Raw genomic sequence first — 22,248 nt, 5'->3', positions numbered from 1 at the left:
TGATTGGAACCCATAAGACCAAAGATTTTTAAAAGACGTTGATTTCGCTCCATGTCATTCTGTGGATAAATACGCCAAATAGTGACAAGAAACTTGTATAAAAAAAAAAAAAAAAAAAGGTCCTTCAAAGGAATGACAACCATTTCTACACACATATTCTAAGCTCAAGCAAACTGTGACAAATGTGTATTTAGCTAGAGGTGCACAGTGAGATTTTTTTTTGTCATATTTACATCAATTGATGAACTGATTACATAATACACTTGATTGGTGGTTTGTGTCTTCTCCCGTTCCACTGACAAAATATGCAGACGTCAACGTGTCTCTGTCAGCACAGATAGATATTTACAAAATGGCCGTACTAAGCAATCCAATTCACCTTGTAATTCCTTTCGTTTTTTCCAGTAATACAAACATAGACCCAGAAAATATACAATGATTGTCAAAATGTGGATTCAAGTCAAGGTGGCGTAACACTGATATTGCATGAAGTGTTGGTATAAAACACTGTTATCATCTAGAAAATCCTTCATGTGTCCACTGTCATACCTACTTGGCATTTGTGCGCAGCGTTGTCCAAAAAGGACAAAAGGTCGTATCAAAAAGCACCTTGTCTTTGGATTCTGGGTATGATGACAACATGAAACCTTATTTCAAGAGAAGTGGAGAAAAAATGCAGAAATATAATTCTGTAGTTCAACTTTTGACTTAATGGATGTAGGTTAACGGTCTATCTAATATCCCATCCCGCTGTATTGTGACAAAAGGCAAATTCAGGCACGTGGACTAAAGCTGTAAAGGGAGAAGTCAATAGTTCTTTGGTATGGTCATAGCTGATCTTAGCGAGCGATCCGTACAACTACTTGCAAGCTGGTGTCTTGTGTTTGATGGCTAATGGCTAGCATGATGCTAGCCAGCACTTTGGTGGTGGTGCTGCTTTCACCAGTGCTCCAGGTGAAGGTCCATGGCAGAGTTCAAGTTAATGTCTGTGACATCAAGGAACTCTGTGTTGAAGATGCTGGGCCCACTGGGTGGAGCCACAGTGAAGGCCGTGGTCGAGCTGAGTGGGGTCAGGTCTAGCCACTCCATTGTCTCCCATGGGGTCTCGCTGAATGTCATGCTGACCATCCCCTGCACCTCGGGGACGGCGGACACCTTGGTGCCGATGGGCGACATAGGGGTGTCCATCAGATCTCTGTTGGTCAGAAGTTTTTCCTGTTGGGGATGGTGCAGGGGGCGATGGTGGTGGTTGTGGGGGCTGCCATAGTCTTCGCTGTCTCTGTTCCCTTCATCCTCCTGTCCCCCGTCCTCGTTGGCCATTTTAAGAAGGGTCACCTCCCCTCCCCGGCCAATTGGGCTTCCCAGCAGAGACTCCAGGTGGCTCTCAGAGATGTGATTGGCTGAGTGGTCGTAAGGGAGCTGGGTGGCGGACAGGTGTTCATAGTGTCTGTAGAACCTTGGGATGAGGAGGCCGGGACACCCTGGGGACACAGTAATGTGAGGCACAACTTTGGTTACAGAGGACCTCTCCCTCTCTTCTCTGGCGTTAGCTGGCATCTCTTGAAGAGAAAGAGGAGAGTAGGGAGGGTCACAGCAGGCACTGGGATCTGATACCCCTGTGTGGGGCAAGACTGATTTCAGTCCAACGCACTTGGTGATCTACATATACTACTACTGCACATGCAGCGCTAGGCATGCCAACGTTACTTGTGGGATTCCACCTTACCTCCACTCTCTATGAGAACATCCAAAAGTTCGTCCATCTGCTGACTTCTGGTCAGTTGCTGTAACAGTAATAAAACGTGATTGTTTTTATCAGTTGAACAATATTTTACCAGTTACCAATCCAATCAATTATTATATTATTATTTTACATAAACATATGCAGGCTTTCAAGCAGTCTACAACAACTTTTAAAGTTGGTAATATAGTCTTTCTAGTTTAAAACACATAACCCATACAATGAATAATAACCCAATAAAGCCAAAACCATCTTCCTGTTTATGTAAGTACTAAACCTGGATACCACTAGAGACCTTTTCAACATTAGCTTTTCTGGGCTAGTTAGCAAGCTACCATCGATATTAGACAGTTTAACAAAACAAATCATTTTGATAAGGTTTCCTAAATTTCCTTTTTTTTCAGGAATTGGGACCAAGGGACACACCAAGTGGGTCATTTTACATTTGAAAAAAATAACTTGTTAGTGCTGTCTGTTGGATAAAGGTATTATTCCTAGGTTATCTAAAATGTATAGTAATAAGCTGATACCAACTGATAATATCAGTCTGGCTAGTTTATTGGTTTGTTTCTTTAGTCACTTCCTCTCCAAATGGAAAAAAAGAAATATTCATTTGCTTGTTTAACTCAACTAGAAAGAGTTATATCTGCTTCATCTGCTTCAGACTCGGTACGGGTGGAAAGTTAGTGCAGTGGACAAAGCGATTGGATGGATAAAAGAATTAGAACACAGGTGATGGACTAAAGGAGACAAGAGGACACAGGAGGAAAAGTGGAATTAGAGCAACGCCGACAGGTAAAATAAAATCTCTGGCCAGCCATTATCTACTGAATTTTAGCATGAATTTGAGTTTACCTGCTTGACTGCATCCTCATAGCATGGGGGCTGTCTTAAGTCAGATGCATCTGAATCTGAGCTACTGAAGGCAGGGGGGGACACCTGGCACTTTTGGCCAACATGCCGAGGAGAGGGCAATACTGACATCTATATGAGAAATAGGTGAAAAGTGACATTAGCCCACCTATTAGAATAGGGGAGCTTACCAAATGTGAGTGTATTACAGCTTAAAATAAAGGAAAAAAAGATCTATCAATCAGGCCCTTGCGATCAAAATAATCTCATCACATTAAACATTTCACTGTAAGAAGAGGGCTGGCGTTGTGTTCTTGTACAGGAAAAGTCACCAACATGTGAAGGAATTTGTGATGAAAACAGCTGAACTCACAGGAGTGACAATGAACCTCATAACAAAAGACAATTACATGAAGTCAGAGACAGAACACAAATTAATAGGAAAGAGGAAAACAGTTACGTGAATATGAGGTGATTCACATGAAGTGCACGACACTGGCACGGCAACACCGCAAACGCTCTTAATGTCGACATGGTGTTCACCTTTGGTTGCATACTGTGGGTCTCAGCCTTGGCTGCGCTGCCGTGGCCACAGTCGGTCGAGTTGGGAAAAACTCCCTGAAGGCCTCTTTGGTCAGAAGGATAAGAACAGTTCACCGGCTGGCCGCCATTCTTCTGCTGCATCTGTAGGACAATAACATGTAACCCTGTATGTTAGTAAAAAAATGAACATGTAACAGAAGTGGGAACATTTAGAAATACTGGTTACGATTATTTTCAGAGATGTTGCAAGAGGGCGAATCACCAGAACTTCATTCACATCAGGATCTTGGTTGGTGAGTCCACCGTTTTGATCCAGACTGAAATATCTGGACTAATATTTGAAGGGTGCCACGTGACAGTGACTCTTAACGACCAAGACTAATGACATTCCCATCAGCCTCAGCTGTACTTTCTGTTTTACAATAAGCAATAAGACAATACTTGAATAAAAACTACTAATAGAATTACAAATAGTCACAGCTTGACGTGGTATTCTATCTCTTGGTTTTATCATTTCAGATTAATTGGCTGGCACCCCCACAGAACATTTAAGAATGGCCCTCGTGTCCGTAGTACATCATACCTGCATGCTGCGTGCTCTGTTATTGGCCTGGGAGTGAGGGTGACAGCAGCCGTCTCTTGCCAGTGGGGGTGACAGTAGGTAGGGGTTATTAGGAGACGAAGGCTGGGGGCTAGTAGACGGCTTTCCGATGGGGGAGTCTCGTGGTGAGCACTGTGGACTGAGGAAAGCGGACATTGTGGACGGGCTGCCAGAAGAAGGGGTTGTGTCCATACATTGTGGCCCACCGGGGCCCCCCATATTGGAGAGGGGGTTGTTGCAGTGTCCCATATCCTCCATGCAGCTGCCTGGAGAGCTCTTCAGCTGTTTGGGGGAGGACAGGGGGCAGCTGGGGGACGAAGACATGGGTTCCTGCTTGATAGTCACCCCAAAGAACTGCTGGCCCATCATGCCTGAAGGCTGCTGGTGGTGCATGGGGGGGTGGGAGGGAGGAGGGACGGTGTCCTGTGTGGCTCCATAGCAGCGTTTCCTCTTGTGGAGCTGCATCTTTAGCTCTTCAACCTAACAAGCACGGCGACAGAGATAACTATGTCAGTCAACATGTAGACATACTGGACATCTTGTGAAGTGCCCCTGGTAAAACTACACCTTCATTTGTACGGGATAAGACATCATGTTATACCACAAAGGGGACGTTTTTCATCTATTGTACTTTATGATGACATGAACCTCTAAACACGGCTATTGTAGACTGATCCACTCACCTGTCTCTGCTCCTGGTGCAGCTTCCATGTCAGCTCCTCTATCACTTTCTGCTTTTCCACTAGCATCTTATCCTTCTCAGCTTCCGCACCATCCATACCTCCCCCCTCCCCTGCTCTCGGTCCGCCCCCCATGCCGTCGTCCATGCTGAGCTGGGCTGGAGATGGCTGCAGGGCGAACTGTGTTGGCGAGGACATGGGCACGTCGCTGAAGCTGTCGGGGAGCGAGCCGCTGAGGGACAGCTCTGAGGAGGCCGGAGAGATGGGAGGGGTGGAGGAGGTGCTGGGGTAGGGGTAGTAGCCTCCCTGGGACAGGGCGCTGGAGGAGGACGGGGACTGATAGGAGGACAGAGACCCCGTGGGTGTGACGGGGAAGGTCACTGTGGTGATGTCAGAGGAGCCAGAGGGCGAGGAGCCGGCGTTGGAGTCTTTGAAGGGTCGGAGTCGTTCGATGAGGGCCGTCTTGGTGCCGGAGACCGGCATGCCACGAATTCGTAGGTGCTGCCTGAGCTCTGATACCTTACATAGCCAGAAAAGAGATCAGTCAACATTTAAATCATGTAGGCCTCTTATAGAGTCTCCAGGACGGTGTAGACATTGTGCTTGGTATCACCTACTTTTAGGTCATCCAGATTAGCTGGCAGGGGCCCAGGTTTGACCGGTGAGATGTTGCTTTGGTTGGGATATGTGTTCTTGACTGGGGAGGAGGAGTTACTGTTGGCCTGGCTGGATGGACCACTGGAGCTACAAGCTGAGAGCTGCTCACTGGCTCCTCTACAGTGGGGGAATTGAAGTGGATTAGTCACATGGGAAAGTAAAAACATACATCAACTGGTACCACCCTCTAATAATAAAAAAAACACCCTTTAGAAATGGATTATATATTGTAATTATGCCTTTATTAATGTTAATATGTCCTCCACTGATGTTTTACAGGTCAACTGTCACTCACTTACTTTGATACTGATGAAACATGATCATTCTTGTGCAAGTTCTGAAGCCAAAAGGAGTGTGCTTGTCCTATGATTTTTAAGGGGATTAATGGCTGTGTATTCATTGAGGAAATTGATGGTAAATAATGGGTAATGAGTATAACTTTCTCATAGATGTTCAGTGATGATGTATTATGTGGCGTTAGTAGTAATGCTTTATTCACTATTAATAAAACCTTTTTTTACTCATGTAAATAGTTGCCTTATTAAAAAGTGGCATCATAAATTAGTGAAAACTGAAATGATTGATTTGTAGAACTCACTAGTTTAAGAAAAAAATCATAACTCAGGTTCCACTCCAGCTTTTTCCACAGCTTACAACTGCATCGCATGAGCGTCATCAGTGACTGGTGTTTGCTCACTTGTTATGATCATGCAACCGCATCTGATCTAAACAAACTCAAACGCCTGATGATGACCCCTTTAATCATTCAGTCTGAAGCTCTGGAAAAAGCTAGTAAGGGGACCTTAAGTGAAGATGATTTTCATGAGATTTAATGAGATCACTTTTACCATGAGTGAGACTTACTTCTGGGTTTGGCTCGGTGGGTGGGGCTGGTAGCTGAAAGCGGGCTGCCGCTGATGAGCCTGGATCTGCGTCTGTGGGGGGTGTGTGTGCTGCTGTGACTGCTGCGACTGTGGATGTGTGTGAGCGTGTTTCTGCTGGCTGAGAATCTGCAGCTGCAGGAAGAGCTGCTGCTGCTGGAGGAGCCGGGCGTAGGCCGAGTCCATGGGCGGAGGGGACTTCTCGGCCTTCTGGTCTGGAGGAATGTACTGGTGGTATTTGAGCTTCTTCACCTTTGGCTTCACATCTTTGGGCTTCTTGTGTCGGTTCTTGTCTGACGTCTTGGACTGCTCAGTGTGAGGAGGGAGAGATAAAGCTGGTTGTCTTAACAAGGCATTTGCAAAAGTGAATTAAAATCAAAAGTGTCAAAGAGAAATCTTAAAGTGAAGTGAAGATGGAAGTAAATTCTTGAATGTTGCTGACCTTGACAATAGCAGGAACAGGTATGGGGGGGGTGGCCTGGCTGTTGTCTGCACCACACAGGCCTTCATCCTGGTTTTGATCAGGTGGGTCTCGACTTGCCCCTCCCTGTTCACAAAGAGAAACAACCCACTGTATATAGTCCTCTCTCCGTCCACTCAGAGCAGCTACTGAAATACACACCTGTACACTGAATGTATTGAGTCCTGGACCTCTGGGTGGATAAAACAGACCATTTGCAGATTACACCTGTGCAACTTTGTTGGTTTGGCATGTTAGAGTGCTAATGCTCTTTGTTTTGCCATTATTCTGTCCTAAATTAGACCTGGTGAAGGCACTAGATGAAAAGTCAGGGAATCACCCAAGTTATTAAAGTTCACTCTGCAGGCATTTACTCACCTACTACGTTTAAGTTCTTTACTAGTATGCCACTTTTTACTTTTAACTGTTTGTATGAAAAAAAAATACAATGAGCATATAAAACATGTATGTAATTTTACTTTGAACTTGAACAGTCTTGAATGCAAGACTGCAATGAGGTATTTTAATAAAGAAGTGACACGCTGCTTGTACGGTTAAAATAAATAATCAGCTGATTAATCACATCATTAGATGCTGCTCTATTCAAACACACATTTTGCACATTAAGGCTTTATTTGGTGAACTGGAGTGTTTATAGGTTTCACTCAAACAGGTTCATCAAAGCTGTTGTATGATCCGACCAACTGACAAACACTTTGCTCACAGAACATAATAAAAGTGAGTAATCTAAGTACAGCCAACGATTTCCTTTATCAATTCCTCCCTGGAGATGAAACAGTTGAACTGAGGTGGCGTGTGGACAGGCTTGCATGACAGTCAGTTTGTAATTCAAAAGTAATGATCGTACCCAAAAATGCACATGTATTGATGTTTCCTTCGCAGAACTATTTTAAAACGTCCTCAACAAGAATTTCCAACAGACATCAAACGGTGAGAGTGGATGATTCAGTTGGAGCGTTTCAAGTCGAACAGATATAAACAACCTTGTTCTGGCACGAGTTTCAGTCCAGTGACCGTTGCTGGTGGTGACTGTTGGAATGAGGTCATTGTGAGTAAAAAGGTAAGCAGCCAGGAAATAAAGGCAGCTGCGCTGGCAGGATGGCTGGAATGTGACACCTGCCTAGTTCAAATCAGTCCAACGGTCAGTGGAAAACAGGATCCTGGGGGGGTGGGGCGGGGGGTGCAGTCCACTCTGCCACCACATGGAGGCAGAAGGAGCAAAGCAGTGGCAACAACTGCTGGAGGTGCAACCACAGCACGGTGAAAGACAGATGGAGGAAAACAGTGGAGATTCAGGCATCTTTTACCTCCATGTTGTCAACAAAGAGAGAGAGAGAGAGAGAGAGAGAGAGAGAGAGGTGTTCTACCTGTCGTGGGCTGGTGAGGGCAGGTGAGGAGGAGGAGGAGGGCGTACTGCCGACAGCCTCAGAGGAAGGGCAGGCCGAACCTTGCGACTCGTCACTGTGGTGCTGCTCTGGAGACAGGCTCTCGCTGCTGCTGTCCTCCTCAAACGCATACGAGTCCTCCTGCTTCGGGAATTTGCCATGATTTACTGTAAAGGAGTGCGGAGAGGGAGACGGGGGTGAGATCACTGAGATCACTTCATCCAGTTTATCTAACCCACCTGCCCTCACAAGCACACAGCAGAGCATGCTTTCAAATGATAACTCCAGTTTGTTACAACATGTCTTCTTTCAGTTGTTTGTCCATTATTCTTAACACTCGCTAGATTTACTGCTGTGATCTGGGAATTCAGTGACTTCACTTCATCAAAAGTGAAATGTCTAGTAATCCCTCATTGTACAGGAAAATGAACAAGCACGACTACGACAAACAGAGCAGGTCAAACTGTGACGGCTGCCTACAGCGGACAGTTCGGGTCATTATTACACCGTCTGCCTCGGTTTTCTCATTTTCTTACTCATCATCTTCGTTGCTCTGTCTGACTTCTGCCCTGTGCTTGATCGTTCGAAAATGACTGAAGAACAGCTCAACAAGTACAATCTCATTAGTGCCGATATAAATGGCATCCGAAACAGTGAAAGTAAGGTCAGAGTTTGATTGGCAGCCAGGCAGCCCTCCTCCGCTGGCCCAACGTCTCCAGACTCAGCTTGAGGCACTTATACACACTAATATTGCATGCACACTAAAGCACATTACAAACTGAGATGATAGGGGCCTTATCGTAGGTAAAACTCATTCTTAGCTCATCTCGAGGCCCAGTCTTGCAGAGGGGCCCTGAAATAAAGGCTTGAATAACAAATGAAGATTTGAACCATTTTTTGGGTGCTTTAACATCTCATTCAAAACATTGTTACACCAGTTTATACTGTGCTTGCATAGTGCACTTCACCAAATAAATGCTTGATCGTGCTAACACAAACTAACTACTGACAGCCAGCTAACACGTACACCGTGCACAGAGTGGGAGAAACAGTTCAACGGTTGTAATGAAGAGGAATTATCCTTTAGTTTTTGACTTAAGCGTGTGTTTGTGTGGACCTGTTTGTGCTGCACACTGCACCCGATGTATGTTTCCTGTGTGACCAGTGGTATTCACACACACTGTGCGTCTGTCACTGACACCTTGTACGACACTCAGCCCAGAGGTGTTACGCTGTGTGGGTGAGAGACTGACACCGCCACTTTACATCCACCGCGCTCCCGATTGGCCGGGCTGATAGTGAACACAGCTTTAATTGGAGGAGCTAACAGTGGCTATCTAACAGAGCTGAAGGGACAGAGCCAGGGGGAGGGAGGTGGGAAAGGTTGGTGTGTGTGTGTGTGTGTGTGTGTGTGTGTGTTTGTGTGTGTGCGCGCAGAGGTATAAGAGGTATAAGATTCCCAAACATGTGACAGGCAGGAACAGACCCTGGTTTCAATCACAGCACCAGGCTCATTCTGTGCAACTCACTGACCTCGCAATACACACAGACACACACTCACGGAGCTTAGCGCACAGCTTAGAGCGCAGCATTGTCCTAAATGCCATTTCCTTCCACCTGTTCACGTTTAACCCATTCACTCTCCGCAGCCTGAATGTGTGAACGTGCTGGTTTGTCTCTGCTACATGCAGTCCGGCACGCACTGTTTCCATGAGTCTTTAAGTCAATTTGATGTCAAAGCGAGATTGAGATGGCACAACTGCAGGAAATCTGCGAGCCGCGTACACTTCCGCTTTTCAAGTGGCTGATGTAGAAATTACGGCGGGTCACATAGTTTCCAAAATTACCAGACAGAGGTTGAAACAATCGCTGGGAATGTTGAGTAAGGGGATGTAGAGCTTTAAGGTGAGGGGTTAATGCTGCAGGCGAGGGGGACACAACAGCCTGGTCCTGTCACAGAACTGGAGCTATACAGGCCAGTTAAAGCAGAGACAGAAGCAGGGAGGAGGGGGATAGGTACACACACACACACACACACACACACACACACAAACACACACAGGTACGCCCACGCATGGACACAAGGATGCACTCAAACTCAAATACACATCGCCACTTCTAAAGAAAAAGGCTGGACCCAAATACAGCTGCTGTTCATCTCAATAAATGGTGCTCCCCTCCTCCTGCAGAGGTAGTGTAAACCAGCTGACGGCAGCCGCCGTCTTCTTTACGCAACATGTTTACTGGAAACTCAAGGGGGCAAACGTAAAACCGCTAAAACACCAGAGTCTAAAACACACGAGCTGCACTGCCAAGGATGATATAGAGAGAGTGAGTAACATGTCGAGCATTAGAAGACAAACTGAGGACGGATCGGGCCTGATGCACTAAGTCAGTGAAGTGTCTAAGCATGCCTGTTGTGCATTTCTTTAAATCAAACAGAGGTGGAAGTCCACAACATACATTTGGTAAATACCGTTGCCAAAGTGCCCCTCCTTTAAGAAAAAAATATCACCTTTCAGTGCCATACACTGGGTTCAAGTGGTTTTCTGAAAGAAGCACGAGGTTCTGAGAATATGAATAACTTAGATAAAACAAATACATATTTATCCCTGCTAAATAATGATGTGGATCGTTAAGAAGGGACAAGAGGAAACAGGTACTGAAAGAGTCCAGTGGGATGAAAATGTACCTCTATAAAAGTAATTAATTAACATCATCATTTGCTTTATAGGACAGCCTGGCCACACAAAAGTTGTTTTTATTGACTGATGATAAGTCATTACTCAGCCAATAGTTACTAATGAACCCTGCCTTATTGTTTCAACCATGGGCCAAACTTTAATTGAAATTCCTTTTTTTTTTTTTTTTTTTAGATTTAGCTGAAAAAATAAAGTTTCTAATCTAATCTCTAAAAGTTAAAGATGCACTTCCTGGTTTTATTACTGTGCCAGTTGTGATTCATAACATCAGCAGGTAGCAAGGAAAGAAGGAAATATTAGGATTGGAGGGCACACTGGGGTGCTGAACAATCAGATGTATCCTCAGCCAATTGAAGGGTCCAGTTCAAACCCTTTTGTGGAGGAGGAACGTCGTGTTGATGAAAGATCTACAATAAACAGTCGACTTTTAGTTGGTGCTTGTTTGACAAAACGATGTGAGTGTGTTGAAGTCCAGCAGTGCAGCCATCACTAAAGTAAATGCTAGTTTGAGTAGATCACAATCTCCAAGAGTGCTTTGTACTGCTCAGTATATGACTTAGATAACACACACACACACACACACACACACACACACACAGGGACACACAGGGACACACACACACACACAGGGACACACAGCATGCTCTGCTTTACCTAAAACAAACTGATGCTACAACCAAGCAGGTTTTAAAGGTGCATTCCACCATGCAGCAGCATCTCTCTGCTGATACCTGTCATTGTGACGGCAGAGTCTAGGGGAATGATATTCTTTTGGACCAGCTCCAGGGGCCCTGGCCTGACAGCCAGCTTCTCATTCAGGTCCTCGGCGAGCCGGGCTCGCTTTAGCCTCATCTGGGCCTCCAGAGAGGAGCCGTCTGAGGCCGGGTCTGCACAACACACAGCAGGACCACACCGTCAGCAACATGGGACACACCAGGGAAACACTGCTTAGACAAGTACTCCAGCAGTAGAGTGAAACTAAGTACATTTGCTCAAGATTATATTCACATTTTGATACTATTCTTTTACATTCTTTGTTTAACTACAACACATTGTATAGAGTACATTTAACTACCAGTTAGCATATAAAGTAGTGTCAAATAGTCATGTACACTTCAACCGGATACAATGAAATGCTGCTAACACATGAAGTGATCCATGATAATAATCCACTGTATTATTTCCAACTAGTGGACAGCCGTCGTTAGCTTGCTGGCTAGGCTAGATCCTGTGGTTCATGCTCACAATCCTGCCCACAGCTTTTCCTGTCGTGCCTGCCTTCTGTCCCAGCACGAGACTACATCAGCAGCATCTCCACTGCTGTTGATGCAATGCTGTGTTTTTTTTTTTTAGAAAGCAGTAACATTTAAAAATGCAGAGTAACCCTGCTGGGTTAAACTGTCACTTCCCCATCAAACACTCATGACTCCCCTCATCCCTCCATAATCAGAATTTCTTTTTTGATCTGTTCTAATATCTGCTCAGCTGCTCCACTCCCAGCGCAGTCAGACCCTTTCACGGCTAGAAAAATAAATTGAGAGCAGTAATTAAAGGGCTGCAGCAGGTGAGATTTTGGTTCTTCCATAATCTCTCTGTGTCAAATCCAGTATAAATAATCAGGCCTGGCCTCCGGTCCGTCCACGGCACTAACAGCAGTGAGGAGAGCACACCCAATCAGTCTGATTATCTGAGGCCACGAAAGAGCAACAGCACTTATTTGGTCAAATATAATTTTAGTGGATTATTTCTGACATACGATACAAAGCCAGTGTAAAATGAATGATTGTGAGCTTTCCTGTTGGGGAATTATTGTCTGATGGAATGGTCTGGAGTGTAACTCTTCAGAAGAAAGTACTTGGAGACGTTTCGCCTCCCATCCAAGAGGCTTCTTCAGTTCTACTGATGTCCACTGTTGAACTGAAGAAGACTCTTGGATGGGAGGCGAAACATCTTCAAGTACCTTCAAGTCCATCAAAAACAGATTCGATATTAAGCTTTTTAATTTCCAGATGTAGAAATATTTGGCTTGATGTCAAATTAGACTTCTATCATTATGAAACTTGTAGGATGAGAGAGATGAAGGAGGCAGAAAGGATAGAAGTACGTCACTGACGGGATGAAAGGATGAGGAGAAAATCCAGAAGGAGGAGGGAATGTTTGGGCGGGAGGAAAAAATAAAGTAAAAAAAAAATGAAAGGAAAAACAGACCAATAAAGAAATTAAAGAAAGAATGAGTTGAAAGATGTGAATCCCTAGAAAAAGGATACATGGATGGAGGAAATGAAGGAAGGATGTTGTGGAGATGAGAAAGAATGAGTAAGAAAGTAAGAAGAAAAAGAATAATGTTAAAAAAGTAAAAAAAAGGATTTAAAATAAAAATGGGTGGAAAAAGATTTAATGTAGAAATGTACATGGAAGATGAAGGAAAGAATAAAAATATTGGAAAAAAGAGAGGAAAAGGAAAGAATAGGGTGTGACAGGAAGGAAGGAAGACTTTGTAGGAGAGCAGAGATGACGGAGGGATAAAGGGATGCGAGGAGGCAGTGAAGGATGGAGGGCGGCGGGTAAAGCAGCTGGTCCAGCTTGACCGCATGGATCCCGTGCCCTTCCTCAGAGGGGAAGTGGGGAAGGATCTGTGGTCATGTTGGCGAGCGCCCGCAGGATGACATCAGCATCTGGTTATAACTCAGTGTCCCGCCTCACCTGTCACTGACTGGCCTGATTTAAGACCTGATTTGACATGGCGGGGACACGTAGAGCTTTAAGTGTGTTTAAATTGTGTAACCAAAGTGCCTAAAAACGTGTCCGAGCGTGGCTGCGCTGGCCCGCTGGGGCATAATGTAACGTGATCCGGTGAGTCTAACGCTGGCTTACGGACTTTTAAACATTCTGCAGCAGTATTAAAACACACAACGCACTTTAAACCTATTGCGATACATATACCTGCTGACTGTATCTGTCAAATGTAAACACTACACTAAGAGGTAAGACGTATGGTGCATTAGGCAGGAATAATTCCCTTTGTGTTTGCATCCACTGAGGATTAAAGCACCGCTGCCGAGGGACTGAAAATGGGCTGTTTTTATCCGCGTGCAGGAAAAAAAAGCACAGTAAACCTGCAGCTATTATCTTTATGAGGAAATATTAGATTGTATGTGTGTGTGTGTGTGTGTGTTCAGACCTGTGGCCAGCAGGCAGACAGTGTGCTCCTATGCAGGCCACACTCCAGTCAGGCCTGAGAGGCTGGGGCGGATCCTTGAATAGCCTAATAAACACCAGATGTTCTCTGGGTAATATATACACAGACCCTGTGCCGTGTCCATCTCCCCAGCAGGAATAACACAGCCAGGCAGAGCCAGCCAGCATCTGAAGGGTCACATCTACTGCAGCACAGAGGAGGAGGAGGAGGAGGAGGAGGAGGATGCTGTGACGCCACAGAATATGTCTTTTTTGACATAAAGACCTGGGAGGACTAACCAAGCGGACGCTTTAGAGAGTGATAAGACGTCTAGTGTGGGGGTGTAAGAAAGTGTGTACAAACAAATACAGCCCTCCTCCATCTGCGCCACTGCCTGCAATCAAGAGATAAACAGCCAATTGAAATTTCTTTTTTAAAAAAGCGCTCAGAGCCCCGCTGGCCAATTGCGTTTCTCCTTGCTGGCTTATCTGTGACAGACTCCCAGAAACTGATAGGGCTTTGCCGGGCCTCTGGATTCCGTTCCCCCGCACACTTACCAGCAGTTTATCTGGAGGCTGGAGCCTCTGTGAAATGGCAAACGGTGCCAGAGATATCATTCAACAAATCCCTGGCCTGGAGTCCAAGTCCCCCCAGTCCCCTTGTTGTTCCTACAGGCGAGTAACTAGGGAAAAAAACTACACACTGCACACTGGCATCGCTCACTGCTCCGGCGTTTGCCAAGACGACACAGTGTTGCTTTAAAGTATAAGGAATTGATAGGATCTTAGTTTAGAAGTGGCTGTCTGCTGTGTAATGTCTCATGCCAAACAAACGTTTGCGTTCATATGAATATTTAAAATCTAGATGTCCACAAGTGTTGTCAATGCCAGCACAAATATTTATCTGAGTGTGACATTTGTGGCATGTAGTGTGGTGTAAGTCTAACCTGAACGAGATAGCTGCGAACACTACGGCACCACCATGACCCACAGAACATGACAGGCCATTAATCGTCCACAGTAAGGATTTAAGAGCACGCTCAGTACACTCAGGTCTACTTGTTCTCATCACTATGTCTTATGTGACATTAAAAGTACAAAGCCTTATAAACGGCAGCTCGTGCTCCGCGTTGTTGTGTTTGGGCGAGCCTCCGCTGCGAAGTGGCGCCCTGCAGGCGCTGTGCTGTAAACAGGTCCACAGTATGTAAATGTGGCCGAGCAGCCGCTGTTTCTTCTCGGGCCGAGAGCCTCTTCCAGCACTAGAGCATTCCTCTGCGGTCACTCACCGACCTGTCTGCCCACTCCCTGGCTGCAGCTGCTATCTGCCTGTCTCTCTGCCTGCCGGGTGCATATATCCACCTGTTTCCTCTTCGTCCACCTCTGCATCTGCCACTACCTGTGGATTTATCTTCTCTTTAGAGCATCTGTCATCTTTACTGGTTTCTTTTCTCCCTAACTGTTCTCCTCTGTCTGTCTTTAATGCTTTAATCTGCAGCGTAAGCCTTTTGTTCAAAGACAGATTGTAAGGTGACCTCAGCTCCAACGCACTTTGACTCAGGTTGCACTATTTTACAGTAAGGAAAGTGCATCAGTTCCATACTGTAGTGTGTTAAAAACAGTACCAACAAGCGAGACTCAGCAGGTTTCCTCTCCAACCACTTTGATTGTAAAAAATAACACCGGCAGCTGATTTCACTGATTGAAGTTGGTCCTGTGCTGCTTCCTGAGCTCCACCATCCCTCTGCCTCCAGCCGTCTTTCTCCCTCTTCCTCTTTTGTTCTTTTACAAACAGCTGCCATCTGACTTTATTGTTGCATTTCAAAACTGCAACAGATGATTGCAAATAAGTCAGAGAATTTTCCTTTTACATCATGCAATATGTCAGACTCAATGATCCGATTCATGTGAAACTTGGGGAAATGATGCTTCTCACAACTACATTCCAGTATTTCAGAATAATACTGATTGAGCCAAGAGGACCTTCAATTAAAGGGCACATTTGAAAAGGCAATAACTGCTCATATTTCCCCACACTGGACTAAATATTTGAAGCTTTTCAGCTCTCCAAAACTCAACACAAAAAATATTGGATTTTTACCTGTACTAGATTGATGATGAAAAAGATGCGCTTCATTTGTGTGCTTTAAAGCTGAACGGTCTACATCAACAATGTAACACATTTCTAAAGACTCTCATCCTCAGCTCTGTGGATTCATCTTTCAGGTCTTTGTTTTGGTTCTTATGGCTTGCAAACACAACTCCCATGGCGCTCCCAGACACAGCAGGCAGCTGTTTTACTACAGCATCCACTATCTGTCCTGTACCAACACCAAAAGCACAAAGTTAGCGACTAGCGGGTGAACACAGTGGAGCAAATAGCAGCTAGAGAGGCATCTGTTTTCCTCAGGAGTTGGTGGACACCAACATAGAGCTAACAGAGGGTAAATATTGGAATTAGTCATTAGGTGGCCAGTAAAACAACTCAAAGTGAACCCTAATATTGAGTACATTTATAACTGTTTTTAAACCTCTGAGCCTGGTTCTGTTCGAGGTTTCTTCCCGTTAAAGGGGAGTTTTTCCTTGCTTCCTTGATTGATTGATTGATTGATTGATTGAACCGGCCATATCAACCTCATACAGTGATAAAATGTCAGTGTTGTGTGTACAACTTGTTCATTGGCCCGCAATGGCCAAAAATCTGTTATCCCCACTTCGACCAGTAAAGTATGTTATGTTCAAAATCTAAGAAGGAAACATTCTAACATGGCACACTTAACTTCAAAGAGTCACCCAACATAATGTTCTCTCTCGCCCCCAGTATCTGGTATCCAAGCATGGAGATAATTCTGGTTTTATTTGTCACGGTTCTGAGATATCATTTCTACCTCCACCACCATACAAAGGACATGAATGAGATTTTGGTTGGAGTGCTCAGGCAATGAAAATTGACATTAAAGAAGTGTTACAGCAACATCCAAATTCCATCGGATTATTCTATAGGGACTATTTCTTCAGTAAAAAGTAGTTCCAGTATTCTGTGTATATCCACAGTAACAGGAACACTGTCTCTGAAAACACTGGTGACTGTTGAATCTTTGAATGTGGTTTTGTCAGTGCTGAGAGCACTACATACAAAATGTCATTTCAGTTTAGTGTGGAGGCAGAAATATCCAAACCTGGACAAATGAAACTATATTCATGGCTAGAACAGGAAAAAGAGAATATATAATATGCTTTTATGTTTGTTTGTTTTTTTGCACTGATATATCTTATTACTAATTCAACATTCATTTCCCTCTGTCTGTCTTGCAAACGATGTAGTCTAAAACCATGTAAGTGTGCGTGTGCGGCAGCTCAGAGTTCAAGAAGGCGTTACTCACGAGGCATGATGCCTTGGTCTGCCAGCTGCTCTCGTGTCCTCCTCTGCTGAAGTCTTAACTGTAGGACTGAGGTTGGAGGGAGGAGGAGGAGGAGGAGGAGGAGGAGGAGGATGTGATAGATGGAGGGGAAAGAGTAAAAGGAAGGGAAAAGATGACAAAGAGGTGTGGAAAGACAGGTGAGGGACAGTGAAAAAGCAGGTAGAGGCTGAGAATTCAACTCATTTTATAGACTGTTTTTATAATTCTAACTTGTAGTTGGATTTAGAATCATTTCACTTCACTGACTGAAATAAAAAAAAATCTACGTATGTCAATTTCTAGTGATTCAACAGACACACGTGCACATGTATGTATGTATCTACACAGACAGACGCATACAGAAAACAGAGAAGAAAAAAAACAACGCTGCTTGGTCACAAATATTTCTGTGAGCAGGATGTAGGGAATGATAAACACAGCTCCTGGCTTTTAAACAGATCTGCTCAGCAGTGTGTGGTCCGCAGCATGTGTGCACGTTTGTGTGTGCTCTGGGTGTGTGTGTGTGTGTGTGTGTGTGTGTGTAGAAGTGGTCTAGGTGGGAGTGTGGGGTCATAAACATAGAACTGTCTGCTCGTGTCTGTTGCTTTCTTTGTCTGTATGTCTGTGTGTATCTATCCTTTCCCCCGTTATCTGAAGGTCTCTCGGTGAGACCCTGGATCTGACACACAAGTATGAAATGTTCCTCCTTCTCTGCAAAAGGCCCTAATCACTTCCTGCTTGTCTTCCCCATTCTTAATTATCTCCCTCAGGTGGTTCGTATTCGGGCAGATTTTGCTTTTCATGAAATTCCTCAAACTTCCTGCTTTTCGTGCAGCAATGTTTTTAACAGTCTGACTGGTTGCCGGTGAGCTTGGGTGCCACATCGTTGAGCTCTCGTGGGAGGGCACCTGCATTATGTAACACTAGGCCCTATCCTTTCATCTGACATCTGCTTTAGTTTACAGTGAGGCGGTCGTGACCTGCTGGACAGCAAACGCAGGAATTAGTTGCCGACTGAGAGCTGACCAAAACATGTAACTGATACAACACCCATTCATGCAAACGGGTACGCACAGAACAGGTGTTTTTTCCTCCCTCCTCTGTCATTGAAAGAGTGACAAATGAAGCGTAACTGTCATTTTCTTTGATTTTAACTCAAGGGGGCGGCTCCTCACGGCTTTGGATTATGTCCACTGAAAGGGATATCAATAAACATATCAATAATTCTGTCTTGAAAGCCACAGCAGCTGACATCCAATCTGCACTTTCTCCTGAAAAGCTTCAGACCAGAGGCTCGTCTGCCCTGATTGCACAGTGTGCATGCTATATGCGGAGGACCCGAGCCAGGCTGTGAAATCACAGTTCACTGAACCATACGATATTCTGCCTTTCTCACTGTTGACTTAGAAACTGAAGACATTTGTTTCAACTTGAGCTTTCTTGACAACAAAGGACATACAAATCCACAGCCACATTTACAAGTTTCCAGATTTATAGTGTAAATAAATGATCATTTGGCCTGTTTTGCACTGGTGAAGTGGTGATAATTACACAAGGCGTCGTAGTGATATTCTGATTTATTGTCCTCTTGTGCCTCACACATTCACGGCCTCCACGCGACAACGAAACAGGCTAATAATAACACCACACTTTTTACACTCAAACTCCAACATCGTAGCCACAGAGACTGGCTGCATTTGTTACATGAATTCTCCTGAACTTTCCGTCAGCACAAGCAGGAATGTGTTCGCGACAGATGTATGAGCACGATTGTATACCTTCTAATAAACAGGTATTCCTGAATGAAGTATTAGGTTTATTTTAGTCTAATACCTCTGCGTAAAGTGAAAAATCCACCTTAAAACAGAACTTGCGTGTTTTATTCCTTGTGGTCTTGGACAGTAAGAGGCAGATTTGTGAACGTGAGCCAGAGCGAGACGCAGGAGAGTCAACACTGCACTACTAAGACAGAGTTTCTGGAGCAGCTCATTGACAGTGACTTATAGTCAACAGTGGGATAGTAGGGTGATGCAGATTTGTGATACAGAAGGGGGAGAAAAAAAAACTAATTTGAGTGCAAAAGCCAAGCCATTCCACAGGTTTTTTATCCATTGCCAGAGTGCCATTCATTGTGAGGGGAGGGCGCCTCTCATATTATCGCTTATTGTCAGCTTTGTCAGAAATATCAGCAAGGGTGTAAAATCTGCCAGCGTCATTGGATTAACATTTGTGAAAGGTTCGAGTTTTTAACATTTTATCCAGGATTTTGCCCTCTGGTTTGGTGTCATGACTACATTTAGCCCGGTTCGCTAGTTTTCTGACAGAACTAGGCCTGTGAATTATGCATTTCCAAATCATTAAGAGTTGGATACTTGATATTTTTCCCCACACAGTAAATGGCATATAACGTAGAATGTTTTATTAATCGCAGCAGAAAAAAAGAACATTTGGGATCAATCAATAGGATAAAAAAAAATAATGATCATGTCCTTCCAGAGGTAGAGGTCGGCTCCTTCCAGTAACTCATTACGTCCAGTAAACAGTGGCTTTGGGTGCAGCAGGTGTTTTGTGTAGACAGTGCCCGTGTGTGGCACTGATTTACTTTTCTACATAATAGCCGACACCTTGGAGCGTTGATTCAATTTATACTTGACGCTGTTATGTAACGACGGTGAGCCTGAGAGCCACAGTCCATTGAGCTGTTAGTCACAGCGGCGTGAGAGCCGCTCTGTAACACACACACACACACACACACACACACACACACACACTCACACACACAGGCCCTTTGGCGGTCCGTGGGGAGCACTTAAGCGAGATCTTTATCTGTCGCTGTAGCTTCGACCGTGCAGCAGCGGTTCCCATGGCTTTGATGGTGGGGTTGGAGAGAGGTGCAAAAGGGAGCGACTGTTCGTGGGGCGTTGAATGTAAACTGGAGCCGCTGCAGCTTAAAGAAAACTGTAAATCCCGGACAACCTGACTGTGGAAGACTCCCCTGTCATCGGTGGTTATCACAAAGAGATTTACTGGCACTTTTACTTCTCTTACGCTCAATATTTCACTCATGCGCGCATAAATTCAGTCGGCCAGTCGTGTCCGTTGCACCTTGTATCACCCGACATTAATCCCCCACCACCCACCCCCCAGCCTGTAACACCAAGCAGACGTGTAGGAAGATGACCTTTACGGCAGCGGAGGCACTATCTCTACATCTGTGCCATATTAACCAGCTAGAGCACGTGGGGTCAGAGCCACACAGAACCAGGAAAGCCTCCTCCTGCTTTTGAACACACCCATCCACCCTCTCGCGGTCCCCGGAGCCCTGGGGGTCATTTCCCACCATGCCGATCTGCTCTAAACAACCCAGAGGAAAAGCACCATTTACCCTGCCTCCTCTGGAACGCAATTACAGCTCCCGGGCAAACTGAAAGTAAGAAGTGCAGCCCGCCGGTTTGTGCATTCACAGCGGTGTGCCATGCTCTGAGCGGAGGAGAGCTGCACAGGAGCTCCGTCGTTGCCTCCATCAGTTACATTTTCCTCAGGGAGGTGGCAGTGTTGGTCAGACTACACCTACTAATAGTACGGCACACACTCGTACTCAACCTCATAAAGTATCTTCAAAATAATGCCTAAGAAACTCTGTGTGTGTGTGTGTGTGTGTGTGTGAGAAAGGGAGAGTGAGGGAATTAAAGAGTGTGTGTGTCCATGTGAGGGAGATAGATGAATACAAAGCCCCACAGCTGCTGTGTGTTAAGGGGGAGTTTAAATCAGTGCTGTAGTCTGTACCTTTCCTCCCTCTTTGATATGCCCAAGCACACACACACACACACACACACACACACACACACACAGACGAGCATCATCAGCTTCCAACTCAGCCATATTAAGATAACCTCTGACCCCTCTCCAGCGTCTAATCTGCCTTTATCAGCCTGCACAGAGCCACAGAGCCAGAACTTCCCACAGCAGCAGCAGCAGGTTAACGGCTGGCATTGAGCAAGTGCACTAACCTGCCTACCCCGAGACATCACCATCACGTGTGATGCGCTTTTACGAGGAGGCGGGTGATCATCAAAGAGCACACCCAGCTGTAAATCCATCACACTGCGACAGGACATGTTTGTCACTCGAGGGAGGGCTGCTGACTTGCGCTGGCCGCCCTCCTGCTATTCCTCATGCCATCACATGTCCGCGGTATGTTACGCACACCTGTCGCGTTGCTGGTGTTGCTGAGGAGCGTGCTGAGGGCGACAGCACAACTCATCAGTGAAGACGGATGAATGACATAACGTACACAGGATTGCCTACAAATGCCTGGTGTTGACAGACAATCTGTTTGCGAGACTCTCGAGAGTAAACACAGCTGCGCGCGGAAACGGTCCACTAATAAACTTGTTAGTGCATACACAGATACAGAGGAGGAGGAGAGAGGTCACGCGTCAGTCATCATTTCACTTACCTGATCTAAACTTGCTTCGTATGAGTATGGAGTGTTCAGAGCCCAGAAGAGTCATAATGCTTACAGTACAGTTCCAGTGTTCAAAAGTTGCAAAATAAAGTCACACACACTAGAGAAGTGGTGCACGCTTCGACCCTCCCGGCCAGCTCTGGGCGCCAGACTGAGATGTGACGGAGCAGCCTGCCTCATCAACAGCTCAAGAAGAAAAGTGGAGTGAGAAAAAAAAGAAAGACACTGGCTCTTTTCGGTCGTCTTTTCTCTCTTAGCCAGTGTGCACCAGCAGCAGCCCTCTGCTCTCTGTTGCGCTGCTCGCTCTTCCTGCCTCCTCTTCCTCGGCTCTCTCTCCCCCAGAGGCTGATGTGGGAGTGTGTGAGTCTGGGGCCAGTGAGGCTTTTGGTCCCATCTAACTGAGAGCTCTGAGCAGGGCCAGGGACAGCACAGAGAGATATGTCCCGCTCAGGGAGGGGCCAGCCAGCCAGGGTTTCCTCTAAGCCCCGCCTGCCCCGGAGCCCGGAGGCTGGACAGGGTTTGGCTGATCACTTCTTCCTCCCTTGCCACCAGTGTAAATATATCTGCCTATCAGCCCGGCTGACTGTCATTAGAGAGTAGAGAGGCACGGCTTGATAGGGAGAGAAAGATCAGGGCAGATAACGGAGCAGCAGTACAGCCAGGAGGGAGGAAAAGGGAAAAG

The 22,248-nt window shown here is 45.5% G+C and overlaps 1 protein-coding gene across 6 annotated transcripts; it reads right to left on the bottom strand.

Moving 5' to 3' along the window:
• Window positions 1-752: 752 nt before the first annotated feature.
• On the bottom strand, window positions 753-21,778 carry myocd (myocardin). Of its 6 annotated transcripts, XM_070852288.1 has the most exons (13): window positions 21,558-21,778; window positions 17,081-17,146; window positions 11,255-11,410; window positions 7,804-7,988; window positions 6,398-6,502; window positions 5,939-6,261; window positions 5,035-5,191; window positions 4,421-4,936; window positions 3,720-4,217; window positions 3,137-3,277; window positions 2,597-2,725; window positions 1,727-1,784; window positions 753-1,559 (listed from the first exon to the last, which is right to left on the bottom strand). In XM_070852288.1, the coding sequence occupies exons 1-13, from the start codon at window positions 21,610-21,612 to the stop codon at window positions 940-942; spliced, it is 3,009 nt and encodes a 1,002-aa protein (XP_070708389.1). In that variant the 5' UTR covers window positions 21,613-21,778; the 3' UTR covers window positions 753-939. The 6 variants fall into 6 exon arrangements, with proteins under 6 accessions (XP_070708389.1, XP_070708390.1, XP_070708392.1 ...); XM_070852289.1 differs by lacking the exon at window positions 11,255-11,410; XM_070852291.1 differs by lacking the exon at window positions 11,255-11,410 and having other exon boundaries at window positions 753-1,481.
• Between the last annotated feature and the right edge of the window lie 470 nt (window positions 21,779-22,248).

The sequence above is a fragment of the Pempheris klunzingeri genome, chromosome 20, assembly GCF_042242105.1.
Source record: "Pempheris klunzingeri isolate RE-2024b chromosome 20, fPemKlu1.hap1, whole genome shotgun sequence".
Classification (NCBI taxonomy): domain Eukaryota; kingdom Metazoa; phylum Chordata; class Actinopteri; order Acropomatiformes; family Pempheridae; genus Pempheris; species Pempheris klunzingeri.
Note: the sequence above shows the minus strand (reverse complement) of the source record. Positions and strands in the feature narration are given on the sequence as shown.